This window comes from Takifugu flavidus, chromosome 8 (genome assembly GCF_003711565.1).
Source record: "Takifugu flavidus isolate HTHZ2018 chromosome 8, ASM371156v2, whole genome shotgun sequence".
Lineage (NCBI taxonomy): Eukaryota > Metazoa > Chordata > Actinopteri > Tetraodontiformes > Tetraodontidae > Takifugu > Takifugu flavidus.
In genome coordinates, this window is record NC_079527.1 from 9,682,952 (window position 1) to 9,695,413 (window position 12,462).

Genomic DNA, 12,462 nt, shown 5'->3' on the forward strand with positions numbered 1-12,462 from the left:
CTTTTCTTCCACTGACACTCTCTTGAGTTGCTGAGTCAAAGTCCTGCTGAAGTGATGCGTGTTGAATAAGTTTCCAGCTGCACCCTGGCTCAAACACGGGACCTGGTTGATCCGATCCAACATCTGTATCGGCTTCCGATACCAACGTCTTTTACGATCTGTGAGTTGCGTCTTTGCTTCGACCTCGCGTCTTCTTCTGAAACGACTCAAGTGACTCCTGCCAGCCTGATTAAACACTTTATTATATTGCAGACGGGGCTACTTGAACTAGATAGCTGAGTGTCAAGCAAGTTAGTGGAGAAGAAAGAGTTCCAGCCTTGAGCTTTACAGCAGATATTTGGAGTTCTGATGTCTGCCAAATGTCGTGGATGAGCCTCACGGCATACTGGGATGTCCTGGATACGCAAGGCCTCTAGTCAGGTGCCTCAGGTAAGTGAAGGGGTTCACAATATTGTGGGTGAAAAAACAGAACTGTCTGGCAGCAGAGAAGCTCATATTCCTCAAAAAGTTAGTGTAAGTTAGTGGAGTTTGAAAGTTAGTGTAAAGATGTTTATCCTTTATTTCATCGTTGACGTTTTGTTGCTCTATCAGTGCTGTTGAGATTAAAATAGCAGGTAAACATCTCTTTTTTGATGGTGTAGAATGCATTAGTGTTTTAACACTGTCTTGGAATTTAATAGTGACAATCAATTCGAAACCACAGTTATAGCTGCATATTTGTCTTCTGGATGGAATATGTCCTGTTCAAACACGATTTCCTTTTTCCCCCTCCGACTTCCCTTTCTGACATCATACTTACCTTGAGTTGCCACTTGCATACGTATGTCCATGTAGAGATTACTACAATTAGGGGTTTGTATTGGAATTAAATTCATTTTGGCAAGATATTCAAATTCAAATACAGGGATCAGGTTGGAAGTCAAAAAAAGGTGGATTCCTAGCCGGAATACTTCAAGTGTGATCCACCAGTCAGTGTTCTTCAGTCAAGAACTCTTCCCTGTAGTATTCCGGGGAATCTGAAAAGTTCTAATCTAAACTAGCGACTCTATAACGGTAAAAAGTTTAGGGTAACTCTACTGGAAACATGTTGACTTTTTCAAGTTTCTGGATAAATGACAAAAGTTCCTGCAGTAGAAAAGGGGCTACAATCTCTCACCGTGTAGAGTCATGGGGAGTCGAGTCGGTGCTGACCGTGTAACTAGCTGCTGTTCTCCAGGCATGGCGCCGCCAAGATCAATATGATGCAAAACAATCGATATTCCTCAGAGGGACTTTGGCATGCGGATGATGGAGCAAAGGAACATCATTCCAGCGGCCAACAGCATTTTGGCTTCAGTCCTATGTGACAGATTTACAAGTAATAAGCCCACAATGTGTTTTTGAGTGAGCCTACTAACCAGTACCTCATCTGGGCCACAGACCAGCTTGAGTTAAAGCAAATCGTCCCGTATGGACTGTCCGATTATTTTCCTGCATTACTACCAGTAAAAGCTCCCAGAGTTTGGAACATCATTTGCAATTGGGGCGCCGAAGTGAAGATGGTCACTATGTTTCCATCCCGGTGTTTCAGAGCTCCGCAGCCATACAAACCACGGCCGTGAAGGCAGACCTGAATCAACTCCGTTGTGATTCTTGAGTAGCACCCCTTGTCTGCCAGAGGCTGGTTCTGGTCCATGTTGTTGTCCTGTCAACGCTCACTCCAGCTCTGTGTGAGGTCTGTCGGTCGCCTGAGGGCTCTCGGCCTCTCCCAGCACCCATATGCCCACCCACTGCCAGCCAGCGCCACATCCCTGCTGCAAAGTGCCTCCCACTGATGTGCATTCTATGCAGCGTAGCTGACTTAGCAACTTACTCTTTCGTTCCCATCTAAAGTCCTCTCCTTTGTTCTGCTCTTTCATTGGCTCTCCGTGCCTCACTGAGCTCGCCATAGAGTGGGTGACTTGATCTGATATGAAAGCTAAAAGCTAGCCATTATAGCCTGGTTATTAGAGCCCAAAGAGAAGGAGAGATAGAGAAGGGAGAAGTCATTCAGAAGCCACAATGACGGAGTCTTCCCTCACATCCTGTGAGGAGAGAAAGTGCGTGTAAGAGAGACGAGAGGGAGAAAGGGGGAGAGGGGTGAGGCAGAGGAGAGGAGAGGAGAGGAGAGGAGAGGAAGCCAGTCACATCACTCAGGAGGAGTAGGCGTGCTCTCCAGAGCGCTGCAACGTTTGATGTTCTCCCCTGGTTCCCCCCTCCGGACCTCCACTCTGCGCACCGTGCGCACTGAGCTCGGTCACATCCGAGCGTCTGAGCGGACTTTACCTGTCGGAGGAGCCGAGGCGTGAAGCTGCGTGCGCCGCACCGCGCCGTTCTGCGGGGCCACATCGCAGCACTTTGGATAACTCGCGCCGCTGAGGATCCCGCCCGCTCTGCCCGCCGAATCCTCCGCGTCCCGCAACAGCCGCGCACACTGCAATGAATCATTTGAACTGTCAGCATGGCTGACTGTCGATTTCCCCATTAAAAGAAAATAGATCTGATCGTTTCTCGGGATTCTCGGGGGGAGGATTCGCGGTGGCAGCATAAAGCCACAAAACTCGCAGGGAAGGAGGATGTTTCTGCTGAAGATGCAGGTGTGCAGGAGCGGCGAGGTCTCCGGTGCGTGGTGTGCGTGCCTGCTTTTACTTTTCTCAACTTTCAGCGTCAAGCTGGCCAAAGTGGGAGGAACGCACCAGAGCGTCCCTCCGTCCGTGTGAGTAGACGCTCTTTTACGCCGAGTTTCCGTGCAAAACTTTATCCAATATATGTGTATTCAGACAGGTCAAATTCGTTTTATGACCGTTTTAAAGTCAATACTGACAGTAAACGAATGTTTTAAGAAAATCAGAGTTCAATGAGCCCTGCACTATTTATTTATTTATTTATTCATTTGCTCAACGTTAATTTGCCTTTTCCAGGGTGAAGCTTTGGGCTTCAGCTTTTGGCGGCGAGATGAAGTCCATCTCGGCCAAGTACTCTGGGTCTCAGCTGCTTCAGAAGGTAAATGTCAAGGCTTCAAATCCAAACTCCAGCATCCGAACTCTTATTATCGTGCACCAACCCCCTGACCGATAATTTCCTGAATATTTTGCTGTCCAAATGTGCAAGCATAAAGGAGAGCGGCCTTTTGGAGACTTTTAAAAATGTCACTCAACCTGAAATGATTGGTGCTGAGCAACGCTGCAGTTAAGAGACATTTCACACTTCATCTCTTAAACAGCAGGATTGCTTTTAGCCGCCGTGGAATCATTAATGCATGCCGACTGGGTAAGCACAGACTTTAGAGCTTGTACTCAACACGTGCCTCTTTAATGACACTCTTTCAGCTCACACCTCCACATCCACAAGTACACACACACACACACACACACACACACACACACACACACACCACACACACACACACACACGGTAGATCCACTCTCTTGATTTTTTTCTCCCCCAATAAGCAACTAAATGTTCCGCACATTTCTTTTGCACTCTCCTCTGATGGCATTAATGTGAGATTTGAGTGTGATGAAATGCAAATCTCCCTAATGGAGGGTCCTCTGATGAAGTCAGGACTGGTTAATGGACAGCTGGTGGCTGAAGGGCCAGGCCGGGCCTAACCTTTCAGAGGAGGTGCAGACCCACCAGGGGGCAAGGGTCAGAAGGTCAGGGTCACGGTTGGAGACGCACCATGGTGTGTGTGTTTGTGTCTGCAGTGATAGGATGATAAGATTTAGGAGGGTTATTTTGTCACTCTCACATCTATATGTAAATGCACAGACACACAGGGGGGAAGGGGGGGGGGCGTCTATATAGTGTGGGTTTCATCAGCGGCTGAAAAGGCAGAGGAATGGCGTTATCTTTTTTTGGACAGGATAAAAAAACTCTTCCCCTTTTTTCATCTCTCGCTGCCTCCTAAAAAGGAGATAACCCTTCCACAAAGCTGCGACCTCTTTATGAAATGCAAATGAAGGCTGTGGAGGGGGGGGGGGGGGGGGGTTAATTGAAGAAATAAAAGACGGCAGACCTCCACGCGGGAAAGTGCAATTTTCACCCAAAAGCTGGTCTGTTGTTGTGGTTGGCAACAGTGTCGTCAGGGGAGCGTTATCGGTCGGCACGCACGAGCGTTCCTCCACCGTTCGAAGGGGACGTGCCCTTTGTGAGCGGCGTAGCGTGCGTTGTGTGCAGCTCTTGACCAGAAGAGTCGAGGAGGGCCACAGTTTCCCAGAGGGCACATATGCTTTTAAAATGGCAGAAAGAATGTGGGATGCAGATTGTTATACAAAGAGGAGAGAAAACGCCACAGCTTCTCTGAGTGTGTGTGTGTGTGTGTGTGTTTCCCCCAGGCAGGGACAGATGGACTCTCTTCAGTTATCGCTCTGACCCAAGCATAGTGAAACTCCTTTGGAGATAACTGTACGTCAGGTCTGTCTGTCTGTCTGTTTCATTCATTCAATCACTGGATTTAAATTCAAGCATATAAAGAGGTGCGGAAATAGAACGGACAGAAATAATAGGAAATATACTGAATAAACAGTTACATACAGAGAAGTTTAAATGCTTAAGAAACAACCAGTGTCCATTTTTAACCTTTTTTGCCTGGAAAAATAAATAAGATAAAACTCCACATCCTTTGCATAAAGTATTTGGGAATTAAGTTGATCTTTCGTATCGTTTGTTATCTTAAGTCCAATCTGTCTTGAGGATCAGCATGGATTTGATAGATAATATATTGATTAGAACTGATCACAAATGGACTCTTAAGTGCCCCCCCCCCCCACCCCCCGCTTTCATCCCGGTTCCCACGCCATGGCCTCCCCCCTGCATCCATGGAAAACAGCTCTTATTTCAAGGTTACGGCAGACAGCCAGGCAGTGCACGTGTGCGTTTGAGGAGCTGCATCTGTGCTGCAGGAATATCTTCAGAACAAAGATCCAGAATCCCTCTAATTTGTCACACAGATCAGATGTCTGCATTCAGTACTCATCACGATTATGTGTGATGCTGTGCTCAGCACACAACACACACACACAACACACACACACACACACACACACACACACACACACACACACAAAAGCGAAGGCGTGTGCTGGTAAACGTCTCCCTAATAGTCACAATCAGCTCTGTGTGTTTTCCCCTTTGCAGTTTTGCTGCTGAAATCTTTAATTTCATGTCTCATTAAGCAACCTGTCTATATCAGCCAGCCGAGCTGCGATATCGTGCGCGCGTGTGTGATTGTGTGTTTGTCTGGCGGACTGGGTCGCACTTCCCTGATGCTATGGCTGCCTGGAATTGAATCGACGCCCTGGCACATTGTGCTATGTTGAAGCGACTTCTAGCGCCTCAGTAATGAAAGATTCAATAGTCGGTCCTCCTGTGGAATCCCGCCTGACCGTTAGCCTAGCATGTCAGCCCTCCTAATTTTAGCGCCACCCGAGGGCGAGGGACAGGCAATAGATGTACAGAATACGCTAAGAGCATATGTGTTTCAGTCTGAAGCCCCTTCTCTCAGACTCCGAGGGTGATAAGAAGCACAATGATGTATGACAACAGCGTGTTGGAATCGATCTGGCCGTTGTCGAGGGTGAATGTGCACGTCTGACACACGGGGGCGACGCACCGTGCTCCTTTACTGCAGCCCGTCACATAAACGTGCACTGACAACGCATGCAAAAAAAACAGGATAAGAAGACAGAGCGGAAGAGTTACTTAAAAACAAGTGGCAGATGAGAAACGGCATCCCATAAAGCCGATTTAAAGTGATCCGGGGAGGTGGGAAAACATTTGGACAGAAGATCTTTTCCAGACTGGAGTGTTTTTGGATGAGAACATGACACAGGCGGCGACATGGTGTTGGCGTTTAACACAATCACCTCTTATCCTGAAGACTCTGGGTTTGATTCCAACATGGGGATTGATTGTATCCTGTTGCCAAAGACCCCCCAGCATTTTTTTTTGGGGGGGGGGGGGCTCTTGCTTCCTCAGTCCAAAAACATGCACATGAGCTAAAATGATGGTGGATTAAAACCTTTGCACCCCTTTTTAGAGGGGGAACAACAAATCCGAATCATTTTATAAAGTATTTGAGGCACAATTTCGTAAATTCTTGCTTTGTTGTTTCAGCAAGTTTAGAATAGATATTTGTCTCATTGTTCAGGAGAATGTGGATTTCCTACTAATTAACTATTCAACTTCAATTAGTTGCTTCTTCTCACCTGACTGACCTTGTCTGAGTTTCTGGAAATCAAAATGAGATACGCTATTTAGAAGGTTTCCTATCAGAAGTAGCTTCTATCTTTCAGATTGTCAGTAGAAAATGTAAGTTAATTATTAACTTAAATAGTTTTTACCCGCAATTAGACTTTCTCTTTGGTCCTGCGTCGACATCTTGCCCTGTGATGTATTTGCGTGAGTGCCCGGGGATGCGTGATGGTGCTGTCGAGCAGGTGATGGCCGAGGCGTTCCCACGCAACACTGTTGGTGACGGGGGAGACGGCCGCAGATTAGATTTAGCTTAGGGAAAATTGAATAGCTGTCACGTTCGGTTCAGCCCAGCCTGCGGCGGGGTGAGGGGAGGAGAGCACGGGGCGGCGAGTACCGATCACTGTCCCTCTTTTTCTCAACCTCCCCGTCACCTCCCCTGCTTCTCTCCGATGTGTGTGTGTGTGTGTGTGTGTGTCAGTAAGGTTAAAAACGAGCAGCGACAGGACTGTAGTGACAGTGGTAATTATGGCATTAGCAGACAGTGCACCCAGTGCCGTTATCCTTTGGTGTCCTAGCAGGCCAGCTTTAGCGCGCGCTGCCGCTCAATCCTGCTGTAATTAGCACTCTGTTGGTGAGAAAAGCAGGAGAAAATCCACCGTAAATCAAACATTCTCCCTTTTATTGGACAGAGTGCAGGATCAGGGAGTGCGGCCCCACGCTACCGGATTAAAGAACTTAAATTCTTAAAGAGCACAAGTGCTGACTCCGTGTTTTTGGTCTCAGACGATCCAGCATCCTTTGATGACTTGTTGTGCAGCCTCAACTTTGATTTATCCTCTAGTCTCTCCGACTAAGTACATTTTCCAGCGTGAAGAGAGTTTGATTTAGTAGTTCATTTGTGTTTCTAAGAAAGTTGATTTTTCTTCCCAGTTTCCCATCCCTGGAAAAACACACACACACACACACACACACACACACACACACACACACGCGCGCGCGCGCAGGAACTTGCACGTGTGCATACAGTTTGCTTCCAGTTTAGCACCTCCTGTGTCAGTCTGTTGGAGTGATAAATGTGGACGCTGAGGACAAATATCCACTGTAATCTGTCATCGGCTGTCCTCTTGCGCACACACCCGACAATAAACAACGAGCACACGCGCAAGCACCGCGTTTTCCTGACAGATTATTTATCCCGCCAGCTCTCGACTCGAATCTTCGCAACACGCGGTAATACTCGGTAAAAGGGGCGGGGCCTCCGTTATTAACCACATTAGCGTGTGCGTCGCTGCATGAAGGACTGTCTGCCACTTGGTGCTGTCAGCATCAGTCATCCAGTGGGCTGTTTGGGCCCAGCCGGTGCTGTAGGTAGACTGGACCACCACTGGACCGCAGCCCTGCAAAGTAGGCATCCATCAGAAACATCTGCTAATAAATGCGCACCTCTGCGTGATCAGACCATGTCCACGATGAGCTCTGATATAAGGAGAAATCAGCACCTGGTTTTGTTGTTGTCGTTTAACTCGTCTCACCTCTCCCTCTGTTTCTGTTCTTTCACTAATAGAGGTGATGAGAAACGTCTTTATTGTGATTGGGTAATACTTAGATCAACACATGATGTAAACGTCCGATTAATGCAATGCCATGACCTTTCTGTGCTCTTGGACAAGCTCAGGATGTGTCACTCTCTCTCTCTCTCTCTCTCTCTCTCTCTCACACACACACACACACACACACTTATTTTCTTTCTTCTCTCCACAGAACTCTGCTCTCCTCCCCATTCACACAACACTTCTCCTCGACTTGAGAGCGCTGCCAAATCTAGCACTGTGGGACAACAGCACCCCCCCCCCCCCCACTGCCCTTCATTTGAACTTGCTATTATCACAAACACACTGCTGGGTGGGGGTGTACTTATGCATAAACACCAACGTGAGAACGTCACACATACAGTAAATTAGTTACCGCATTTGCAACATTAACAGACGCTGTGTGCTGAATTTAGCGTTAGCGTTTTGTCCTGGCTAACGTGTCCATGACTGTGCGTTAATGCTGAGGACAGAACAGGTAAATATTGATTACAAAGGCAGGGGGATGGATCTTTCATCAGCTAGATTGGGTGTTATCGTGAATGGTAATAATAAACATAGCTGCATGTGTTAAAGGAATACCTGCTGTGGTTTTTAGCGCATAAACATCTTGTTACCATGGCAATTAACTGTTGGATTACTGAAGTTATTTTGGAACTGGCAAATATGCCAGCAAACTCTAGTATGTATGTATATACAGCACTGCACTGTATATGCTGAGAACACTTTATTATATAAGATGACAAAATGCTACCCCATGTGATGATGATCCTCTATATGCTGATGATACGTTGCTAATCTTATGTGTTTGGCTATTGTTTTGACTTTAATTTGCATTTTTTTAAAATTTGGGTTTAATTATTGAATCTTGAATCTGAATTGTCTAAATGTGCAACGAGTTGTGCAACTTAATTGCTACTTTGTTGGAAAATGACTTGTGAGTTGGAGCCAACCAAGTTATTTAAATACCAAGAAAGTGATAATGACCCCGAGTCAAGTTATCGTTATCAATGCTTTTTTTCCCTTTTTTTAATTGTTATTGGTTGTTATTTTGTCCCAAGTGTTTCGGAGTTCTCAATATTGTTCTCCTCTGCTGCAGATGGTGCTTTCAGTCTCTCAGCTTTGTCCTGACACCTTCAAATGGCAGCAAAGGAACTGCTGCTCAAAGCTGCAACTTCCCGTGATAAATCTCTGCTTTTAAAGGCACATATTGCTTTTGTATCAGCCACAATGTTTTGCTCTCTCTCCTTCCACTTTCACGCTGGCTGCCGCTAGAATCAATTTCAAACTGTGAGAATGCATGGTGAGGAATGGAAAGCAGCAGGTCACATTGTGCTCGCTGCTAAGCATGAAAAATGTTTTCCACGACTGCTGGAGTATATTGAACGCAGGCAAATGCAGACTGACTATGGACTATTAATCAGTTCCATGTGAGCTGATTAGATTTGCTTCTGGTGCCATGATGGTTTTTTAGTGAAGTGAATTATGACAGAGGGGCAAAGAAATGTCTGTTGAAGACATTATTTCCTGTATCCAAAAGCAGGCTCATCTTCAAACACGAATCATCCTAAACCTGATGTGTCCTCGTTTTGCCCTTGGCGCCTTCAGCCTCACCCGCGTTGGTTGTTTGTGGGTGTGTTGGTTGGTGTGGGTGAGGGACGTTGAGAGATGGTGGCCATTAAAGAGAGCAGGGATTTGGCACCGACTCTAAGGGGCAATGGTGCATACCCAACAGACGCTGTGCACACTGGAACAAACTCCCGAATATGTTGTGCCATGAGGCATTGTGAGTGCGTCCCTATAAGTCTACATCTGCTATTCTACACTTTCCCTCGTTGGCCCTCGGGCAGCTATTAAAACTCTGACTGCAGTAGGTACACACACACACACACACACACACATGCAGGAATGATGTTATAAAACCCGACAATCAGCAGAATTAGCTTAATTGTAACCAATCAGATGAATGAGATCTTAACAAGCGCCCTATCTTGCGTGCAAATTGCTATTACAGTTTTGCTTATGATTTTCTACATGCACAAGTGCGCACGGTCAGCGCTGCTGTAAAGGGACGCCTCCGATGCCAGTTGGAGTGCTGACGTCTGATCGAACTCCTCCGGTTCAAGCGCGTATCAACAGACAGGACCGAGCGCTGTCCTGCCTGGCTTCTCACGCTTCCCACGTGATTGAGTGGTCTGTCCGGGCTTCGCTCCCGCGCACGGCGCTCTTCATTTATCACACATTGATCTGACTTTGAGCTCTCCGCGCTGATCAATGATATCTTCAGACCGCTGATGGTGAATGAAGCGGCACTAAAAGTGCGGCCGCTCCGGCATTAAATGTTTGTCGGCCCTGTGTGTTACGTTGTGTCTTTGTTTCACGCGGTGTGATTCACCTTTGCTGTGTGTAGAGGTGTGTGTGTGTGTGAGAGATGGTGTGACTGTGCCACCAGACAGGGGACATGAACCAACACGCTTTTGAGGGAGGGAGGACAAGCGTGAAATGAGTCGTTCCAGTTGGTCTCCATCTAGCTCCCTTCTTGTAAGGGAACAATTTGTCGGCCGGCCTATGTGGGACGTACGCAGAGGTGCACGTGCAGCTGGATGGTGTCATCCAGTTGTGATCTCCAGCTTCGGCTGCTCTCTGCCCTGCTACAGGCCTGTAAGTGATTCACAGGATGCAAACAGCAGTGAATCACTTACAGTGTTCCCTCAACTGTTGCCTCCGTGTCTGCAGAGCGACACAGTCGCGCACGCTGTTTTGGTCCGGTGGCGCTGTGACAGGAGGGAAAATGAACTCCAGCAATGGGATGCCTCCGGGTTTCTACTTTGCTTCACCGTCTCTCTTGTTTGATTCTCTCCCCTCATTCCAGAGCCAGACTATCTTTTAATTACAAACCGTGTTTTAAAGAATCGGCCTCAGTAAAATGGTGATGTTAGAAGAAAACCGGCTTTCATCCCGCACACATGCTAACACAAAAGGGAGGCATCACATTCCTGCATTTGAGTTTGTGTTGTTATCCGCTCAAATTAATTGTTATCCGCTCAAATTGTCCATCACTGACGAACGTTCAGCTAATTTTCAAACACTCAATATTCAAATGATGTTTTAGCAAAGTTATGGGTTGAATCTGGAATCTGTTCTGTGTGGCAGATGATGCATAAGACGACCTGTTTCTTCAAATTCCTGGTGGGTGAACACGACCACAGACACCAGGAATAACCAGATAATTTGGTTATAAAGGCAAAAACAGTCACATTGGGCTCACGGAAAATGTGCCACCTCGATCTCGTACATTAAACAATTATATGATTATGCAAAATTAATTCATGTCATGCTGGTTAAATTCTAAAATCCTAGTTACTATATCGGGTTTGCTGTTATTACCGGCATGGTGTGAACACAATTCATCAAATTAAACCTAGTCTCCTATCTCTCTCTAACAACAACCAGTAAACCACCAAAATCATTTGCATGACAAACCCAATCCCAGTGCCTTTGAAATGAGGATCAGAACACCATTTACAGATGATGAATGGATGATATAATAAACTTTCCCCTACAAAATATCCCCTTCCTTTTTAAGGATTAGCACATATAAGTGGAAATAGTTGACTCTGCTCTCTCTCTCTCTCTCTCTCTCTCTCTCACACACACACACACACACACACACACACACACACACACTCCTTGGCTTCTCTGAGCTGTGCTCTTCTTTTGTTCATGAAACCAGGCTCATGTATTTGAAGTCAGATGTGTAAAATAAACAAGGCTGTTTTTTTCTTTTTCTTTTTGTGAATCCAAACCAAAAGGAGCACTTGAATGTGATGGGCTATTGTAACACACAGACTTGTTATTCACACTTCCATTCTTTGCGCATTGGCTCAGATGTCTGCCTCCATTTGCGGCGAGCGGGCGGGAACTCGGCAGCTATAGTGACGGCTAAGACGCTGAGACAGCATCTTTTATTCAATTTTAAGTGTGTCTGATTAATTCCGCGTGCACGTTCATACCTGGCATTCAAATGTGCTCACTTTTTCCTCATCATAATGCTTCCCTTTATTTTCTTGCATTGTCTGCGGCAGCGCTACGGCGCTTCCACCTCTTTCTTGCCGGTGTCAGCATCAAACAGGTAGATTACGCTACATCCAAAAGCTCCCACATGGCCGACCAAAACAAGGCTGCTGCCTGAAGCTCCGACTCCGGGCTCCCTTTTGTGTTTTCCACAGAAAATGACACGAGTCGTCTGCAGTGAGAGGAGCAAACAGAATGAACTGTTCAGATTTTAGTTTGAGGGAGGGGCGGTTGGGGGGGGGGGGGGTGCATTCAAACAGATGTGAGTGTGTGACAGTGGGCCAGGGTAAAATGGGCTCCTGTGACGCGTAAAATGAGCTGGGATTTGGGGGATTGGGGCTCAGTCTTGGTGTGAAATGAAGTTTTTCTCCTCCATTAAACATTATTATTATGAACCCCCGAAGAAAGCGACGTCCGGTACAAAGATCCAAACCAAAGGATAGCGCACCTGTAGGCTTCACACATTGCCAGCGACCATAGGACCATTCAGGAATTATTTCTCAGATTTAATACACTTGTTACCGTCTGTGCTAAAATACCAACCGGGTTTGTACATTCTGGCCCGTGGTTGTTGCCGCGCTCC

At 46.6% G+C, this 12,462-nt stretch overlaps 1 protein-coding gene across 3 annotated transcripts in view; it reads left to right on the forward strand.

The window, feature by feature from the left end:
- Nucleotides 1–1,198: 1,198 nt before the first annotated feature.
- cacna2d3a (calcium channel, voltage-dependent, alpha 2/delta subunit 3a) overlaps nt 1,199–12,462 on the forward strand; it is a 70,921-nt gene continuing 59,657 nt past the window's right edge. The window contains exons 1-2 of one of the 3 annotated variants that reach the window (XM_057040745.1): nt 1,199–2,734; nt 2,940–3,021. In XM_057040745.1, coding sequence (XP_056896725.1) covers nt 2,595–2,734; nt 2,940–3,021 — 222 coding nt within the window. In that variant the 5' untranslated portion in view covers nt 1,199–2,594. The remainder of the gene's footprint in view (nt 2,735–2,939; nt 3,022–12,462) is intronic. The other 2 variants (XM_057040743.1, XM_057040744.1) reach the window with 2 other exon arrangements.